Source organism: Microcaecilia unicolor, chromosome 2 (assembly GCF_901765095.1).
Source record: "Microcaecilia unicolor chromosome 2, aMicUni1.1, whole genome shotgun sequence".
In the NCBI taxonomy this organism is placed as follows: Eukaryota; Metazoa; Chordata; class Amphibia; order Gymnophiona; family Siphonopidae; genus Microcaecilia; species Microcaecilia unicolor.
In genome coordinates, this window is record NC_044032.1 from 467,154,145 (window position 1) to 467,175,040 (window position 20,896).

The following is a 20,896-nucleotide window of genomic DNA, read 5'->3' on the forward strand; positions in this document are numbered from 1 at the left end:
GTTCTACAGCAGCAACAAGTCCTAGAGGCCTGGAACACTTTTAGTGGGTACCGCAGTGCACTTCAGGCAGGCGGAACCAGGCCCATCCCCCCTACCTGTAACACTTGTGCTGGTAAATGGGAGGCCTCCAAAATCCACTGTACCCACATGTAGGTGCCCCCTTCACCCCTAAGAGCTATGGTAGTGTTGTACATTTGTGGGTTTTGGGGGAGGGGGTTGGGGGTTCAGCACGCGTGGTAAGAGAGCTATGCATGTGGGAGCTGTTTCTGAAGTCCACTAAAGTGACTTGAATTTTCACTGTACCTACTCAATTCATAATGACTGCTATAGTTTTAGTAGTGGCATAAACGCTTAAAAATGAGGCCGATTTTGTCAGGTGTAGAACCCAGATATGAACTCTACAAGATTCTATTTTTGTTCTGTGTACATGGCCAAGACTTTCTACCTGCTGACCTATAACTCATAAATACCTGTTGCACAAACTAAGCCTTTCCGATAATCAAAGAAGGCGAATGTCATGCTTACACAAATGTGGGCTTGCCATCTGACTGAAGAAGTGTAATCTGAAAGGATCTGTTGGTGTTCTAATGAATTCTCAGCTGATCAGACATAGTTGCAGCTGTCATACTTCACAAGGGCTTACAGAGTTTTGTTGGACATTTCAAGGATTTATGCTGGGACACAGACAAACGAGACAAACGAGACTGAATCTCAATATCAAACATTTGTTTCTCCATGCTACCAAGTCCTAGACTCCAGGGGTATTTGAACACTCCAGTATAAACTTGTTCGGCAATCTACAGTGAAGAAAAATGTGCCTATGTTTGCAGCACCAAAATGGTTGCTTAATGCTTGTACGTGCCAGAAAGGACACAGGTCGTCGGGAAATGAACACACAATGCAAGCACAGTGGCATAACCATTTTTTTTAAACATTAAAAAAATATAAGAATTTAAAAATATATATATATATATATACAGCTCTTCTCCCCCTGTAACAGTACAACATGGTCTGCAAACCACGGACAGGCTCCATGTGTGAAACAGTCAGATTCTGGGTGCAAAACCTGGTTAGTACAAGTAACAAGAAGCTCACCACCCTTCAACATTACTTCTTTTAAGATGCCAAAATACTTTGAGTAATAGAAACCACTGCAAAGCTGGTACATTTTGCATACAAGGAAAGCAAACAAGATACCAATTTCCTTCTTTGTTGTTTACGTTCCATTAAGTTTATAAAACAAGAGTGTTGTTGGTATGTTGCTCCAGGTCTCAGTTTGGGGTAGTTCAGTAAGCTCTGGCTACAGATAAGCATAACCCAGACAATAACTTCTACCCTATCATATTTCATTGTAAATGAGCAGCTGCTAATATCAACAAAGAAAATGAACTCCAAGGAAATGACTCCAGTTTACAATGTTCCATAATACATCCATATTTTTCTTTTCTTTTTAATGCCAATAAGGTGTGTTGTAGAAATATTTTGGCTTCTAAACACAAAGGAAGTTTGATGGTGTCTGAACAAAATGCTCTCATGTAGCACAGGGCCAAGAAACAGAGCTGGGCCCAAACAAGGCTGCTGCCACCCCCTCCCCCACTTAGGCTGCCGCTACCCTCTTTACCTTTGGGTGTCTGCTCCTCCCTCAGTCTGTCCTGCTCCTGTGTGCTGGTGGGGAGGGGCAACGACCCAGGTTATCTCATTAATGCAATCACCCAGGTCCTGACACACAGGAGCTGGAAACAGGCAGACCGAGGGAACAGAACCTTTTGCCTACCTCAGGGACTCTTGCCCCCCCCCCCCCCCCCACACCCTTGGCAACCCTGATGTAGCATTGCCAAATTAACTTTTTAACAAAGTGGTGGCTTTTTGCTGCCATGTGGGCAAACATTGTACATGTGGAGAAAGAGCTATCACGGAGAGAATGCTGAGCATGACATGGATGTGCTAAGAGCAACAAAGTCTAAAATGTAAAAACATGTTGCTGTTTATCATTAAATTTAAGATAATGTCAATAGTGATCAGCTAAAGAAATAAATAGGACTAAACAGTTTCCTTGTGATCTACCGGTGTTGTGCGTTTTTATTCATTGACATTTTAGACAGGTTGCATAACCATGAAGACTATTTTGGGACACTGGAAACATGACCTTTTCAACCATATACCACTGGATGCTGGCTGCTTAACACTAGACAATGTGACCTCTTAAAACTGAACAAGCATAAAACAGACATATAGACAGCCATATCCACTACATTACATACTGCTTTGAAAGAATACCTTTACTGTGCTTTTAGGAAGAACAATTCTTAAAAATTATAATTTATTTTGCATCACATTGATATGGAGATACTTTCATGTATAAATACTGCACAGAATAAGACTCAAATTGTGGACTTGTCATTAATCTCTCTTTGTCAAATTCTAAATAAGGCAGACATGCAATAGACCACCTTTAATTTTTTTTTTTTTTTGCTATGTATATCATCATTTTTCATTGGGAAGAAGTGCTTTATGGATAATGAAGGCAAGTCAGCTCAAAATGGTGCAAGAAAATGTTAAGTGCTGCGATTCTTTAGAAAATGATGAGCTTGTTTCCAAGGGTAAACAGGAATTCTACAAATTTTGGGCTTGATTTTCTAAGCCCCCCCCCCCCCCCCATTACTCTCTATCTGAGGAAGAAAAAAAAACAAGCTTAGTAAATCTAGCCCAAATTTGTCTCACAACGCTATTGCTGTTTTCTTAACAGTAATCTGCCTCTCGTTCTGACTACTCCAGTAATGCAAAGAAATTGTTGTTGAACTGAAGACTAATAGCCTCTGCCAAACTTGCCATCATTCTACTTGAGCCATCAGATGCTTCCAAATCTGGGACTGTTAGAACGACTAAGCCACCACTAGATTATAACGTTCTTTTTTTTTTTTTTTGCAAGTTGAGAAGTGCACTGGTAAGAGAAGTTGTTTGCATAGTATCTTGAATTTGATCGAAAGGTCGGCACTTGATTTTTGGAGATACCTTGTTCTTCTCTCTCACTGTACTGCTAACATCATCGCCTATGCTCATTTCACGCTGAGCTCCATTTAAAAGACATTAATTATCTGAGCTCTCAACTAGTGTTCATGTATAATACTCCTGAAAAAGTCAACATTCATACTATCTTCTTGTTGCCCTTCTTGTTTCTGTGGTGCCATATACTTTGGTTGATCAAATCCCAAAACAGATGTGCTCAAGTGCATCCTGGGTGCTCTTTAAGAGCTGGAGGGAATCTCAAATTCTGCGTGTACACCAAGGAAGTAAGCAACAGATGTTGAAATCTGATTCTCTGCATAGGTGGACCGTTTGTTTCCCTTTCTTTGTATTTTGTCCTCCAAAAAGAAGGTTCCATGCAGTAAACTATACTATGTTTTCTGCTCCTGGTAGAGGCCCCTCTGGAGGTCTGTGGTCCTGTTTACTATGCAGCTGTGCCAGCTGAAGAACAGGCATGTTGCAAAGTGGACACACCTTCCGTACTTCCAACCACTTAATGAGGCACCTGAGGGGAACAAAAGAGAATTCAGTTTAAATATTCTGTTTTTATTTATTACAGCAGAAGTCTATCCCTGGTGACACATTTCCATTTCAGTTTTTTACTGGTTTATGAGAATTACAGCATACACAGTACATACTAGCGCACACTGATATGAACGTTCTTCATTTTTTTTGCCTCCCGTCTTGCTTTTTTTCCAAATCAAAAGTTAATGTGCACTATCACAAAAAAAAAAAAAAAGAATAATTTTCTCCATCAAGTGCTGAAAAGACTTACTGTGCCTTCCAGCACTTACTGTTACCCTTGGACAGCACATAGGAGTTACACAATTATCCCTTAATTCTATACTTTTGCGCACCCAACTTTACCCTTAGCATGCAAAGCTGTGCATGAAATTTATAGAATAAGATCAGTTGCGCATGCAACTTAATTCAATAACTGGCTGTTAATTGGAGTTAATACCTAAGTTGAAGGCCAAATTTGATGTGGGACAAACCAAATGTCAATGATTAATTCTCAATGTTCCCACTGGTGAATTCTATCAGAACCTGAAAACCTCAGCGTTGCACCTTGTGTAATCTTTATTTTTTACTACAAGGATTTAGGCACCTACCTCGTCATCGGTTCTTCTAAGGTTCAACTAAATGACTAACCTTATCCTTTTAATATATTAATCACTTGATATAAATACACACACTTCTGTTATTTCCACCCTTCAGTACCGATACGAAAACAACTATATCAAATGTTTTGTACTTTTTTGGGGATCTTGCCAGGTATTTGTGACCTGGATTGGCCACTGTTGCAAACAGGATGCTGGACTTGATGGACCATTGGTCTGTCCCAGTATGGCAATACTTATGTACTTATAAATGCTGACCTGTTAGTTCATAGATCCTTTGACCCATGAGGATAAGAAAGAGTTGGGTTTGTTTGATTCAGAAAACAGATAAGTAAGGCGTGACCTGATCGTCATCTTTGAGCCCACAAATGGAGGGAGTAACTGGTTGTTGCCAACCTCCACTGCTGAAAGGACACGTAATATTAGCCTTAAATTGCAGCAGGAGATATTTAGGTTAAACATAAAAAATGGTATCTAAATGTAAATATAGCTGGGCACAGGAACAAGCTGCCTATGGAAGTGTTGGAATCTGTATCATTAAAAGATTTTTAAGGACACCTTGACATAACCTAGATGGCCTGAAGGAAGGGTAGTGGACGGAACATTGTCTTCCAATTTGGTGCCTTATCCTTAACACCTCCATTTCTCAGGACAACTACCACATGTATATGCAAATGGAGGCAGACTTAGACATTGTTGCAATCACAGAGACATGGCTCAATGGTTCCCCATGAATGGGATGCAAACATACCAGGCTATAATTTATTTAGGAAGGATAGAGATGGTCATAAAGGTGGAGGAGTAACTCTGTATGTGAGAAATGATATCACAGCGACTGAAATGACAGGGACCTGGGGAAAGGAAGAAGCGATATGGATCACCTTAAAAAGAGATGATAGAACCTCTGTCCACGTGGGTGTTGTCTACAGACCCCCGACACAATTGGAGGAACTAGATAAAGATCTGATCACAGATATTCAAAAGTTGGGAAAGAAGAGAGAGGTGCTGTTGCTGGGAGATTTCAATCTGCTGGATGTAGATTGGAAGGTTCCATCTGCAGAATCGGAAAGAAGTAGAGAGATCGTGGATGCTTTTCAAAGTGCTCTGCTCAGACAAATGGTGACGGAACCCATGAGGGAGGGAGCGACGCTGGATCTGGTGCTCACTAATGGGGATAGTGTGTCAAATGTCTGAGCGGGTGCCCACCTGGGCAGCAGTGACCATCAAACGGTTTGGTTTGATATGACAGCTGAAGTGGAGGGCGGCTACTCAAAACTCAAAGTCCTGGATTTCAAGCATGCTGACTTTAGTAAAATGGTGGAATACCTGAGGAAGGAGCTGATGGGCTGGGAGGGCGAACGAGAAGTGGAAGGACAGTGGTCCAGGCTGAAAGAAGCTATAAATAGGGCCACAGGCTGAAAGAAGCTATAAATAGGGCCACAAACCTTTACGTAAGGAGAGTAAATAAAAGCAAGAGAAAAAGGAAACCGATATGGTTCTCCAAGCAAGTGGCTGAGAACATAAAGGCTAAAGATTTGGCATTCCTGAAATACAGAAAAACTCAAAAAGAGGAGCACAGAGAGGAATACCGGATGAAACTGAAAGAAGCCAAGAACAAATGGTTAGAAATGTAAGGACGGGTGACAAAAATTTCTTCAGTTATATTAGTGAAAGGAGGTAGACTAAAATGGGAATTGTGAGACTAAAAGATGCTGCGAACCGCTATGTAGATAATGATGAAGAAAAAGCAAATTTGCTAAATAGATACTTTTGTTCTGTTTTCACAAAAGAAAATCCTGGAGAAGGACCGTAATTGACTGGCAAAAGCACGAATGAAAATGGAGTGGATAAAGCACTGTTCACTGAAGCGAGTGTGTATGAACAACTTGAAAATCTAAAGGTGGACAAAGCCGTGGGACCGGACGGGATCCACCCCAGGATATTGAGGGAGCTCAGAGAGGTTCTGGCGGGTCCTCTTAAAGATTTGTTTAATAAATCCTTGGAGATGGGAGAGGTTCCGTGGGATTGGAGAACGGCGGACGTAGTCCCTCTTCACAAAAGTGGTGATAGGGAAGAAGCTGGAAACTACAGGCCGGTAAGCCTCACTTCGGTTATTGGAAAAGTAATGGAAGCGATGCTGAAGGAAAGGATAGTGAATTCCTGGAAGCCAATAAGTTGCAAGATCCAAGACAACATGGTTTTACCAAAGGTAAATTGTGCCAAATGAATCTCATTGAATTCTTTGACTGGGTGACCGGAGAATTGAATCAGGGACGTGCTATAGATGTAATCTACTTAGATTTCACCAAAGCTTTTGACACGGTTCCCCACAGGAGGCTCTTAAATAAACTTGACAGGCTGAAGATAGGACCCAAAGTGGTGAACTGGATTAGAAACTGGTTGATGGACAGACGCCAGAGGGTGGTGGTTAATGGAATTCGCTCGCATGAGGGAAAGGTGAGTAGTGGAGTGCCTCAGGGATCGGTGCTGGGGCCGATTCTGTTCAATATATTTGTGAAGTTTGCCTTTTTGCGGATGATACTAAGATTTGTAACAGAGTTGACACCCGGGAGGGAGTGGAAAACATGAAAAAGGATCTGCGGAAGCTAGAAGAATGGACTAAGGTTTGGCAATTAAAATTCAATGCGAAGAAATGCAAAATGATGCACTTTGGGAGTAGAAATCCACGGGAGACATATGTGTTAGGCGGTGAGAGTCTGATATGTACGGATGGGGAGAAGGATCTTGGGGTGATAGTATCTGAGGATCTGAAGGCGACGAAACAGTGTTGACAAGGCGGTGGCCGTAGCTAGAAGGCTGCTAGGCTGTATAGAGAGAGGTGTGACCAGCAGAAGAAAGGAGGTGTTGATGCCCCTGTATAAATCGTTGGTGAGGCCCCACCTGGAGTATTGTGTTCAGTTTTGGAGGCCATATCTTGCTAAGGATGTAAAAAGAATTGAAGTGGTGCAAAGAAAAGCTACGAGAATGGTATGGGATTTGCGTTACAAGACGTATGAGGAGAGACTTGCTGACCTGAACGTGTATACCCTGGAGGAAAGGAGAAACAGGGGTGATATGATACAGACGTTCAAAATTTGAAAGGTATTAACCCGCAAACAAACCTTTTCCGTAGATGGGAAGGCGGTAGAACTGGAGGACATGAAATGAGATCGAAGGGGGGAAGACTAAAGAAAAATGTCAGGAAGTATTTTTTCACGGAGAGAGTGGTGGATACTTGGAATGCCCTCCTGCGGGAGGTGGTGGAGATGAAAACGGTAACGGAATTCAAAAATGCGTGGGATAAACAAAGGAATGGATCCTCAGAAGCTTAGCGGAGATTGGGTGGCAGAGCCAGTGGTGGGAGGCGGGTCTAGTGGTTGGGAGGCGGGGCTAGTGCTGGGCCGACTTCTACAGTCTAGGCCCTGAAAATGGCAGATGCAAATCAAGGTCAGGTATACACATAAAATAGCACATATAAGTTTATCTTGTTGGGCAGACTGGATGGACCGTACAGGTCTTTCTCTGCCGTCATCTACTATGTTACTATGATGCATATTCATATGCAATATCCCAGTAAAACAAACCTGTTAGGTGTGGTTCCAGAAGTCCACTTGAGATTTTTTGTGCCTCCTTTTCTATGATCCCATAAACGTATGGCTAATAGAACAAGGTGCATCATCTAGCTCCCTATTTTCTGCCGTCATCTACTATGTTACTAAAGCAATCATTCTATAAAGTAGGTGCTAAAATGCACAAAGTGTACCTAAGCACTATTCTGTAACCAGGTGCATATCTTCCAGTGTGTAGCTTGCAGGTGGACACACACATGCCAATCAGGCACCCTCTAGGAATCTATATATAGGTGCAGTTGTATAATTATTCCTAAAACAGTGTTTCAAAAAGATGGACCCGGAGTAGCCCCTTGCCAGTCAGGTTTTCAGGATATATAAGTACATAAGCACCGCCATACTGGGAAAAGACCAGGGGTCCATCAAGCCCAGCATCCTGTCTCCGACAGCGGCCAATCCAGGCTTCAAGAACCGGCAAACACCCCCTCCCCCCCCCCAAAAAAAAAAAAAAAAAAAAAAAAATTAATAATGTTCAATGGACTTTTCCCTCAGGAATCTGTTCAAACCCCCTTTAAATTCCGTAAGGCCAGCTGCTGTCACTACATTCTCCAGCAATGAGTTCCAGAGTCTAACTACATGCTGAGTAAAGAAAAACTTTCTCCTATTTGTTTTAAATCTACCATATTCTATCATCTTGTGTCCCCTGGTTTTGTTGTTGTTTGAAAGTGTAAACAAACGCTTCACATCTGTCCGCTCTACTCCGCTCATTATCTTGTACACTTCTATCATATCACCCCTCAGCTGCCTTTCTCATAGGGAAGTCGTTCCATTCCCTTTATTATTTTCGTCGCCCTTCTCTGCACCTTTTCTAATTTGTTTATATCTTTTTTGAGACGCGGCGACCAGAATTGGACACAATACTCGAGGTGCGGTCGCACCATGGAGTGATACAACGGCATTATAACATCCTCGTGTTTGTCTTCCATCCCTTTCCTAATAATACTCAACATTCTGTGCGCTTTCTTAGCCACCGCAGCACACTGAGCAGAAGTTTTTAACATCTTATCTACGATGACTCCCAGATCCCTTTCTAATTCCGTAACTCCTAACGCGGAATCTTGCATGAAATAGCTGTAATTCGGGTTCTTCTTACCCACATGCATCACTTTGCATTTGTCAACATTGAACTTCATCTGCCACTTGCACACCCAATCCCCCAGTCTCGCGAGGTCCTCCTGTAATCTTTCACACTCCTCCTGTGACTTGACGACCCTGAATAATTTTGTGTCATCTGCGAATTTAATTACCTCACTAGTTACTCCCATCTCTAGGTCATTTATAAATATGTTAAAAAGCAGCGGTCCCAGCACAGACCCCTGCGGGACCCCACTAACTACCCTTCTCCACTGAGAATACTGACCATTCAACAATGAACATGCATGAAAGAGATTTGCATATGATGGAGGCAATGTATGTAAATCTGACTTGGGAAACAGTGTCCTAAAAGACTCAAACATATGGCACAGGTCATGGGAGTTGAATCCTTTCTCCAGTGAACTGCAAGCCAGATTCACATGATGTAGGCTGGCACAGAAGTCACTTTTCTGCACAATATCTGCAGGCCTTATTATATTCCTCTGTGTAAATAACTCCCATTCTGCACAGCAGCAACCTGACACAAAACATAGAGAACAGCATGCCCTTCTTTATTCTACTCATGCTAAATTCACATCAAGCATCTTAATTTTGAGGTGGAGAGAGCAGGAGACATACCAGTTTCTAAGTTTAGGCATTTATGTCTGGAATGTTCCGAGTCAGGTCTAAACCAGCTCCAGGCATCTGTGCAGCAGGATGGCTGAGCTGGCAGACGTAGGAGATGCACAGAACTCCGGCACTGTTCCCTACAGCACCGGAAAATACCAGCCATTACAACGAGAAACAAACAGCAACCGAAGCTCAATATTAACAGCATGAAAATTATGTGCACGCTGTTAATGTTGAACATTGGTTGGTAAAGAGGTCCAAAAACCTTCCTAGCACTGCTCTTGTGCACATGTCCATTGAACTGAAGGGGGGGTGGGGGGTAGGGGCTCCCAATGCACTTAATTCCCTGGTGGTCCAGTGGACCCATCCCAACTCCCACAAACTTTAAAAGATCTCCGGTGGTCTGGTCAACACTTTCCGATTTCCCACCCCCCAAAAAATAGCCTGGTGGATTAGCAGGCCCACCGACCCGACCCCCTAGTCGCCACTGGCCCTGGTGGTCTAGTGGAATCTCAACCCCCCCAGACCCATCCACTTACCTTTGGTAGGAGGCGGAAGGGATGCCTACTCCCTCCTGCCAGGGCCCACCCTCTTAAAATGAGGTGCCCTGTCCGGTGCATCATCGGATGCACTGGGAGAGGTCTAAGTACCATATACAGTGGTGGAAATAAGTATTTGATCCCTTGCTGATTTTGTAAGTTTGCCCACTGACAAAGACATGAGCAGCCCATAATTGAAGGGTAGGTTATTGGTAACAGTGAGAGATAGCACATCACAAATTAAATCCGGAAAATCACATTGTGGAAAGTATATGAATTTATTTGCATTCTGCAGAGGGAAATAAGTATTTAATCCCTCTGGCAAACAAGACCTAATACTTGGTGGCAAAACCCTTGTTGGCAAGCACAGCGGTCAGACGTCTTCTGTAGTTGATGATGAGGTTTGCACACATGTCAGGAGGAATTTTGGTCCACTCCTCTTTGCAGATCATCTCTAAATCATTAAGAGTTCTGGGCTGTCGCTTGGCAACTCGCAGCTTCAGCTCCCTCCATAAGTTTTCAATGGGATTAAGGTCTGGTGACTGGCTAGGCCACTCCATGACCCTAATGTGCTTCTTCCTGAGCCACTCCTTTGTTGCCTTGGCTGTATGTTTTGGGTCATTGTCGTGCTGGAAGACCCAGCCACGACCCATTTTTAAGGCCCTGGCGGAGGGAAGGAGGTTGTCACTCAGAATTGTACGGTACATGGCCCCATCCATTCTCCCACTGATGCGGTGAAGTAGTCCTGTGCCCTTAGCAGAGAAACACCCCCAAAACATAACATTTCCACCTCCATGCTTGACAGTGGGGACGGTGTTCTTTGGGTCATAGGCAGCATTTTTCTTCCTCCAAACACGGCGAGTTGAGTTCATGCCAAAGAGCTCAATTTTTGTCTCATCTGACCACAGCACCTTCTCCCAATCACTCTCGGCATCATCCAGGTGTTCACTGGCAAACTTCAGACGGGCCGTCACATGTGCCTTCCGGAGCAGGGGGACCTTGCGGGCACTGCAGGATTGCAATCCGTTATGTCGTAATGTGTTACCAATGGTTTTCAGTGGTGACAGTGGTCCCAGCTGCCTTGAGATCATTGACAAGTTCCCCCCTTGTAGTTGTAGGCTGATTTCTAACCTTCCTCATGATCAAGGATACCCCACGAGGTGAGATTTTGCGTGGAGCCCCAGATCTTTGTCAATTGACAGTCATTTTGTACTTCTTCCATTTTCTTACTATGGCACCAACAGTTGTCTCCTTCTCGCCCAGCGTCTTACTGATGGTTTTGTAGCCCATTCCAGCCTTGTGCAGGTGTATGATCTTGTCCCTGACATCCTTAGACAGCTCCTTGCTCTTGGCCATTTTGTAGAGGTTAGAGTCTGACTGATTCACTGAGTCTGTGGACAGGTGTCTTTCATACAGGTGACCATTGCCGACAGCTGTCTGTCATGCAGGTAACGAGTTGATTTGGAGCATCTACCTGGTCTGTAGGGGCCAGATCTCTTACTGGTTGGTGGGGGATCAAATACTTATTTCCCTCTGCAGAATGCAAATAAATTCATATACTTTCCACAATGTGATTTTCCGGATTTAATTTGTGATGTGCTATCTCTCACTGTTACCAATAACCTACCCTTCAATTATGGGCTGCTCATGTCTTTGTCAGTGGGCAAACTTACAAAATCAGCAAGGGATCAAATACTTATTTCCACCACTGTATAGGAAAAATACCTCCTTATATGGTACTTAGGCCCCTCCCAGTGCTCTGGGCAGGTGCAGGGTGCCACTGTTTTGAAGAGGGCAGGCCCAGAGGCAGAAGGGAGTAGGCATCACTCTTGCCTCCTACCAAAGGTATATGGGGGCGGGGGTTTGGAGGTGTGTGTGAGGGTGGGATTCCATTAGACTAACACGGCCAGTGATGACTAGGGTGTTAGACCCAGTCTGGCCTGGTGACTGCTGGGTTGGGTTGGTGGGCCCGCTGGACCACCAGGCTATTTTTTGTGTGTGTGTGGGGGGGGGGGGGGGTATCAGGAGGGGTCCACCAGAACACTAGGGATTTTTTATTTTTGGTTGGGGGGAGGCTCTGGGGTAAGGGGCCACAGCACGCTGCCACTGTGACTTCCCTATCAGTACCTCAGCCAATTAGCACTGAGGCACTGACAGAAAAGTTAGCATGGGACCCTAACAGCAGCTCAGAGCTGTTGGTAGTTTTCAGTCATTAGGGCACAGGGTTTTGTGAGCCGGTTTTCTGTGTATTAGAGGGAATCTGCTAATGAGCTCATTTTAATACAAGTGAGCTCATTAGCATAGAACTTTCGGTCACAATAAAGCAGTAGCCAAAAGCCTTTGTGTATTAGCCACAAAATAATATTTCATTTAGACTGGCTAAAACTAGTCTAAACGAAACGTTGAGAGTCCAATTTGCTTTCAGCATCTCCCCCTTAGGCTGCTCTGTATGATCTAGAGATCAGGAATTACTGTATTACTAGCACATACTACAAATCTTCTATTTCAAGCAAACATTTTACCAGGTTTCTGGTACCGATGAGGACGTGGAATCCTCATGCCTCCTTGGGGCAGGGTCCTACGAAGGTCGGTCCCGGGGGGCCTGCATAACAGGAGGACTCAATGCAGGTGGAGACCAACTCGATGCCTCACTGCTCCCAGCGTGAATAGGTCTTTCAGCAGCCATTACCTCTGCTTCCGACGTCGATGCTTCCCTCAAGGTCGATGTCGACGCTGCCGACCTCGGTACCGATGTCGAAGGACCGGACCGAGCCCCATAAAGCTTTTCTCGTTGGGCTTCTCGAGATGCTTGGGTCAGTTCTTCATACGAAGACACAGACTACAAGCGGCTGGGCTATGGGTTAGGCCCAAGGCACTGGATACACCAGGCATGGGTATCGGTACCTGAGATGGTCCAGTTGCACCGAGTACAACGTTTGAAGCTGCTGGGTGTCTTCGATGACATGGAAGGAAAAACGGCTTCGGCGAAATCAAAAGATACGATTGTGCCTGTTAAAAGAAAAAAGGGCACAAAAAGAAGGGAACAACCCGCCTGCAAGGCCGGGTCGAAAAGAAAGGAAACTTTAAAAGGGAAGTGTTTTTTTTTTTTTTTTAAACTGTAGAATTTGTGAAAAAAGAAAAGAAAAGAAGGCAAAAAGCCACAAAACGAACGAAGACTCTTTTCCGGGCCTGAGAGGAGCGCAGAAAAAAAAACTCTACCACACCTTAACGCGGAGAAAACTGAGGAACGCGTTTGCGCGATGGGCGGGAAATTGGTCCGCACGCGCGCCAGAAGACTCTGGCAAAACTTTTTAAAATATTTTCTTGCAAAATGCCGATTCCTGGGCCGACGCAGACATTGACCCACATGTGAGAACAAGCAGCCTGCCTGTCCTCAGAGAATTTCATTTACTAAAGGTACCTAGTGATGAGAAAAGATGATGTTGCACTTCCTTTTTCTGTAAGGGGAGGAGGGGAGAGTACACATGTAAGCTTTGAAAATGCAATCCTATGTACAGAGTACTCTCCCAACCTCTCCCTATTTCTCTCTGTTTTATTTATTCTAAATGGCTTAGCTGTCTGCACAGGAAAGGTGGTATGGAACGTACCATAACAAACAAACAAACAGATTCTCAGGAGTACGCCCTGTTTTTGCTGGCCCAGTAGCTTCCGCCTTTCAATTCCAGTTTAACTGGAATTAATACTGGGACAATTTACAGCCCTTGCCACTGAGCACACTGGTCAGCACACTTCTTTTAAAGCTGTGAAACTTGTGCACTATTTTAAATCTTTTTGAGCAGGGCAATCAGAAGAAAAGGCAGTTTACCCAACTAACTGGCTTTGAAAAATTGCCCTCATTATATATTTTCTTATTTTTATTATAGAAAAAGAAATCTGCTGAGAAGTGGAAGGTAGTATTTATAGGCGTAGCTGAAATCAGATAGCATTATGTACCTACTGAACCTGAATGTAACTTGCCTTGAGGTACCACTGAAAAAGGCGTGAACCAAATCCAAACAAATAAAAAAATTAATAAGTGTTTGTTTGTTATCAATTTCCCTTCGCTGTTCCGAACAGTGCTGTAAAATTAGCACCAGCAGGGAAATAACATCCCTATGATCAACGCTAATAGTATGCAAAATTATGCACGCTATTAGCGTTGATCATCGGGGTACTTCTGTGGGAAGATTGTGCCGATCCATGCTGTAAAACAAAAAAAGCCCGGACCTATCAAACATAGCCCGACAGAAGGGAATGGAGGTCCAGTGGACCTCCAGACCCCCCTACCCCCCAGCAATAAAGAGATTACCTGGTAGTCCAATGGGACCCTACTAGTTGCCCCCCACCCACCCTGGTGGGCTAGTGCTGTTCCCAAGCCCCCCTGTACCTGGAAGCAGGAGGAGGGAGTAGCTTCAAAATGATGGCTCCCTGCTCGCTGCATCCTGGGATGCACTGGCCAGGGGTTCACTACCATATAAGGGAGAAACTCCTTTACATGGTAGTGAAGCCCCGCCTAGGGCATCCTAGGATGTACCGAGCAGGGCAGGGCGCTGCCATTTTGAAGCAGAACTCGCAGCAGGAGGGAGTGCTACTCCTTCCTCCTGTTTCCAGGTATGGGATGGGGGGAGGGTAGGGGGGCACTAGCCCACCAGAGTGAGTAGGGGGACAGCTAGTAGGGTCTCACTGGACCACCAGGTATTTTTTTTACTGCTGCGGGGGGAGGGGGTTCTGGAGGTCCACCAGACCTCCAGCCCCTTGTGTCCAGTTGGGGGTGGGGAGCCTGTGAGCATGTAAATGCAGACTGGACAGGGTTTCCCCATTCCTCTCCAATGCCTTGGAAAACCCTAACGCCAGCTTCAAGCTGGAGTAGAGTTTGCTGTTGGAGCAGCGCCTTTGTTTGGCGTGCTGCCCGCTGAGCATTGGGGAGGAATAGGTGATGACTCATTTAGCATTGCGTTCAGAGCCGGTGAGCTAGTTGTTACACACGCTCACTGGCTCTGATCATTGGGCGGCAGCAAACGCACCGCTAGTATGGAGCTAATAGCCTCTAGTGCTCGTGTTTGCTTTTGATCTTTGGCCTGTGAGTGAGTGTCATTCAAAGACTAATGACAACACACTGCTCACAATCCCAAATATGCCTTCAGGTTTACTGAAAAGTAAAATAGACATAAAAATATTCTTAAAATATTAACACACAACAGAATGTTAGCATATGCGCGACACCTAGTGTGATAAATGTAAAATTTCTAAAACCCTATAGACAGGACTCCACTGTACATGTATAACAACACGTAGGGGCCCTTTCACTAAAGGATGCACAGCATTTAGCGAACACTAATGTCCGTTAGAGCGCAGTAAACTTTAGTAAAAGGGCCCCACAGTTAACATTCTGGATGAGGGAAAAGACCGATATGGTCCATCCAGTTTGCCCAGTAGGACTGCCAGGCAGTGTAGGTTAACTTTACCCATGTCTTTGTTTTTTGGGGGTTGGCGCTGTACTTACTTCCTGTGGAAGGCATGTTTGCACGGACAGATTCCCAGCTCATCCTTCGGCTTGAACTCCTCCAAACAAACTGCGCAGATCTGAAAGATAAAGAGACTTTGTGGCTTTACACCATGCTAACAACTGTCTCTGAATTATGTCCATGCAGAAGGAAGGACAGTTGTATACATGATCAAAAATGCTTAGCAGATAACACCTGACCTTAAAAATAAAAAAATAAAATAAAAGGTTCTGCAAAGTTGATATTCAAAACATGTAATACATTCAGACTTAACTGTAAAAATTGCTGGCTCCAAAATTTGGGCCTTCTGATGGTGTTTAACTTTTAGAGGGACAACTCAATTTCTGGTCAAATAGTTATGTGTTTTTTGAGGAGGCAAACTAGAAGACATTCCTGAGGCAGCGCTGAAAGTTAATCAGATGGTTTCAATATTCAGAGTTATCCGCTTAAGCAGAACTACTTAAATAACTGGATAACTTGTTTTTTTCGGGCCAAAGATAAAAGTAACTAGATGACTTAGGTTAAGTCAACTGAGGCCTCAACAAGTCTGCCCACATAAGGGTGGTACCTAAAGACATAATGATGAGGTCATTTCCTGTCTAATAACATGCATTTTCTTTTTGTAGATCTATAGGCAAATATAGTAGATCAAGGTTTGCATGTTTCTTTCAGTGGAAAATATAGCTGGAGTTAATTGTTTTGGCAGTTTGTAAAGCGGTAAGCAAACACACAGAAGAACATGCTTCAGTGTTTTTATATTTCAAGAAGTTTGAAGCATATAAAGCATCAGCCTCCTGTACAAACTCACAGATTCAAAATTTATAGATATCTCTGTTTTTCCACAATGTGAGGATACTTTTATAAAGGAGTTTTTGTGCATAAAGGCCTTTTTATGCGTATAAAAGACTTTTATAAAAATTATTCCTGGGGTTATGCAAGTCCTTCCTTCATTCCCTGCCACCCTTTCTTCCTTTTGTAACATCACTGAGGAGGAAACCGCTCATCATCTCTATTTCTCCAAACTCAAAACTTGTTCCTTTGATCTCATTCCCACCCAACAGTTCTCTCTCCCGCACTGCATCCCTTCCATCTGGCATGTCTCAGCCTATCACTACACAAGGTGGAGGAACACACTGTCCCTACGTGAATCAGCAAGAAAGAGTACAGGGAGTAGGGTAGATGACCCAGGGAGACGTGGGTTAAAAGGAGTGTCTTTATTGGAACAACACAATGGACTTGATACAGCTGCTGTTTTTCGGCGTTTTGCCGACAGAAGCTACTAGCGTCTTTACAGACTTTGGATCTGCTTTGTCCAAGTTGCATGTTATTTTGGAACAGTCATCTACCTTTGTACCACCGACATTACGAGACTCCTGAAGCAGGCATTTTCACATCGAAACACAGCAGCTGTGTCGAGTCCATTGTGTTGTTCCAATAAAGATCATCCTTTTAACCCACGTCTCCCTGGGTCCTTTGGAAGAGCCTATCTATCCTACTCCCTGGACTCTTTCAGCCTACCACTATCCACTGCAACTGGTTGATGCCTTCAAATATCAGTGTGGAGGAATAGCCTAATGGTTAGAGAAGTGGCCTGAGAACCTGGGGAACTGGATTCTATTCCCACTGCAGCTCCTTGTGGCTCTGGGCAAGTCATTTGACCCTCCATTACTCTAGGTACAAAATAAATACCTTTATATAATATGTAAACTGCTTTGATTGTAACCACAGAAAGGTGGTACATCAAATCCTATCCCTATCCTGCAATTACATCACTCCTCAAAAGATCTTCACTGGACCCTCTCCGCCCTTCTAATCATCATCCCTTCTCCCTCTTCCCATTTACATCCAAGCTACCTGAATGTGCTATTCACTATTACTGTCTTAACTTTCTTTCATCTCAAACTATTCTTGATTCACACATTCTACAGAAACAGCTTGCATCAAAGTCTCCAGTGACATGATCCTGGCTAGATCCATTAGCCTTTACTCAATCCTAACCCCTTCATAACCTGTTTCTTTAGACGCTGGCAATCACCATCTATTCCATGATAAAACTGTCCTCAGTTGGATTTTGGGGCTCTGTTCTGGCTTGGTTTTCTTATCACTCCCATTAAGCTTTTTAGCATATGGTCTGGTAGATCCTCCTCCATTGCTATCCTATTATCAGTTGATGTACCTCAGGGCTCAGTCTTGGGACCTTTTCTCTTCTCTGTATATATTTATTCCCTTGCTGCTCCGATCTCCTCCTATAGTTTTCAGTATCATCTTTATGCTGATGACTCCCAGTTCTATCTCTCTACTCCTGAAATTCCACCAAGAATCCAGGACCAAGTCTCAGCCTGTTGTCTGATCTTGCTGCCTAGATGTCCTACTGCCTTCTGAAACTTAACATGGCAAAAGACAGAGCGTCTTATATTTTCCTCTACACCTACCTCTCCCCTTCTCCCACTCTCTATTTCTCCTCGCTCATAACCTTGGGGGGGGGGGGGGGTCCCCTCTCTCTTTTTCTGCACATATCGAACAGACTACTAAATCTGCCATTTCTTTCTCTACCAAATATCGTCCTTTCCTTTCTGAATATTACTACCAAAACTCTTATCCACACTCTCTTCCACTCAAGGGCAGGATCCGTTCTAGCACCAGACATTTCAAGAAGGAAAAAACATGATTCAGACGTTTGCAGTGATATGACAATGGAACATGCTCTTTTTGCATCACGATCATACTTTTATGTTCCAGAATGCTGGTCTTCAGTGCCCACATTGTTTGTCTAACATAAACTACAAATGATGTATTACAGGTAGTATTTGATCTCAACTTGTATAATTTTCCCATCAACTAGGTTCTCGAACTCTGTAGCATTAACTGTAACATCACAGATAGCACATTTCATAGAGGCAGACTGCCTCGCCACTGATTCTTCCCTCATTTCTGTTTTTCTATAAATATCAGAGGGACATAAAATCTCTTTGAAGTTCTACTCCTAGCTAAGGGCCACTCTGAATCTACTGCCCTTAAATTCTGGTAATGTAGTTATAACACGCCAATGCCGCTTCATAATTTTCATAAATCACATTCACTGCAGTAGTATGTGTGATATTACAGTTAATGCTGAAGAGTTTGAGAACCCAGTTGATGGGAAAATATACAAGTTGAGAACAAATACTACCTGTAATACATCATTTGTAGTCTATTGCATCAAGTGTCCCTGTGACAAAGTATATGTTGGACAAACAATGCGGGCACTGAAGATCAGAATTCTGGAACAAAAAAATGAAGGCAGGGAAGAACCTCTACGTCAGGAAAACCAAGAAAGCAGGAGTAGAGGCTGACCAAAAGACAAATCCAACACTGGAAACAGTGTGAAGAAATACTTTTATTGTTGTTGATACAAAGGGTCCCAACACGGTCCGTGTTTCGGCGTCATAAAATGCCTACATCAGGAGTCTGGTAATAATTCCTCAGAGTACACTATGTACTTCAAAACAGTAAAAGGTAGCGGCTCGAAGAACTGTAGTGCAACCAAGGACAGCTGAAAGGCATGCGCTCAAACAAACAACAAACAATGTTATCCATGGTGGGGTCTGCTTGTTTTGTGAATTCTGGAACATAACAGTATGATCGTGATGCATAAAGAGCATATTCCATTGTGTCAGAGTTTTAGGAGGAAATATACACTGCAAATGTCTGAATCAATGTTTTTTCCTTCTTGAAATGCTTGGGACTAGAACGGATCGTGTCCTTGAGGAGAGGAGGTAATAGCAGGATGTGTTTATTGCAAGCAGAGCAATGCTGGATATTTCGTTTGAAGTCTCCTCAACCTATGGGCTTAAATGGAAAGACTGAGTGGCCATCACTTTTTTTGATCCTATTGGCTCAGATTGAAGAGGGAGTGAGTAGCTACTTACCGACTGGTCTTCTGACAGATTGGCATCTAGCTTAAAAGTCTGCACTACCACTTTGTGTGAGCAAGCCCACAGACAGTAGCGATGTATGTTGAGCTGAACTGAAGAGTGAGTGGAATAGCTGAACGTTAGCTAGAATATTGCAGTGTGAGTTTTTTGCTCTTTGGTAAAGAACTTTTCCTTTCTTCAAGGAGCCCTGTTAATCCCTGAAGCAGAGATGCGAAATGCTGGCCATCGCTGGATTGATGCAGTGTGTCAGAAAGTAAAGCTGCAGCAATTGTTGGGCAAAAACATGTGAAGATCTATGGAAGCTAAGGGGGTCTTTTACTAAAGCTTAGCTCAAGTTATCTGCAGCAGGGCCCATTTTATCCCTATGAGCCCTGCTGCAGGTAACTGAAGCTAAGCTTTAGTAAAAGACCCCCTAAGTGCTTTTCAGTTTTTGCATGAAAAGTAACATAAGCTTGCTGAAGATTTTGGATAAGCCTGTTTAAAACTATTTCCTCAGCCACTGAAGGTTTTTTTCAGACTATGATTATACTGAAGCAACATATAGACTGAATTTAGTACATCTGGGCTCAATGAGGCTTTTTCCTCCAAGTGATTTGGTTCTAACTATTTCTATCTAGTTTCACGAGTGTGGTGTGATTATGTTATATTTTGTTTAGAGTAATTTTATGAGGCATTATGCATGCAAAAAACTATTTTACAAAACAGCCGCTGTCACTAGTGGAGGGCCCCTTTTAAAGAAGGAATCAGGTTCTAGAAGTAAAATCCTACAAGGAAACTTTTATTCCACCTTTGATGGTGGTGCTCTCTAATTAGAGCCCTTTGGGATAATGTTCTACATAAAATAGAGAAGACTGTAGCTGCTTCGATCTGGGGCTAGTCCTATTCCTTAACTTCTCTGACTGAAAAGGCTATGAATTTTACTTGAGTGTAGCTGTCTGCCATCCACCTGAATACTATTATAGACTGATTTAGGACATTTCAAATTTCATTTTTATTTGATATACTGCCACATGACAGGCCTCTGCAGCGGTTTACAAAGTAGTGACAGCAGCTGTTTTTGCCATGTGCCAGGACCCCTTTTTACTGCAGCGGGTGAAAATAAAAAATGAAATGGCTGTGGGGTAAGTTCGTACTTGCTGCGCGGCTATTCCGGGGGGGAGGGGGGGAGCACTTACTGCCACGCATTGAGATGGCAGTAAGGGCTCCTGCGATAACCTGGTGGTAACCGGGCAGCGTACGATGCTGCCCTATTACTGATGGGTAACCCCCATGTGAAAATATTTTTTCAAATATTTCTGCTAGTGCCATATGCACTACCGCAAGCACCCACATTGGGCCGGCGGGTAGTTATGGGTTGCTGTACGGCAATCCTTTATAAAAAGGGCCCCTAAATTACATAACAAGGAATTTGAAAAAAAAAAATAGAGAAAAAAAAAACAGGTTTACATTCTTAGGGACAGA

At 43.5% G+C, this 20,896-nt stretch overlaps 1 protein-coding gene across 1 annotated transcript in view; it reads right to left on the reverse strand.

Moving 5' to 3' along the window:
- Positions 1 to 905: 905 nt before the first annotated feature.
- Positions 906 to 20,896, reverse strand: part of RNF24 (ring finger protein 24) — a 147,856-nt gene continuing 127,865 nt past the window's right edge. The window contains exons 5-6 of the mRNA XM_030191018.1: positions 15,521 to 15,600; positions 906 to 3,529 (exon numbers count right to left, since the gene is read on the reverse strand). Coding sequence (XP_030046878.1) covers positions 3,391 to 3,529; positions 15,521 to 15,600 — 219 coding nt within the window. The 3' untranslated portion in view covers positions 906 to 3,390. The remainder of the gene's footprint in view (positions 3,530 to 15,520; positions 15,601 to 20,896) is intronic.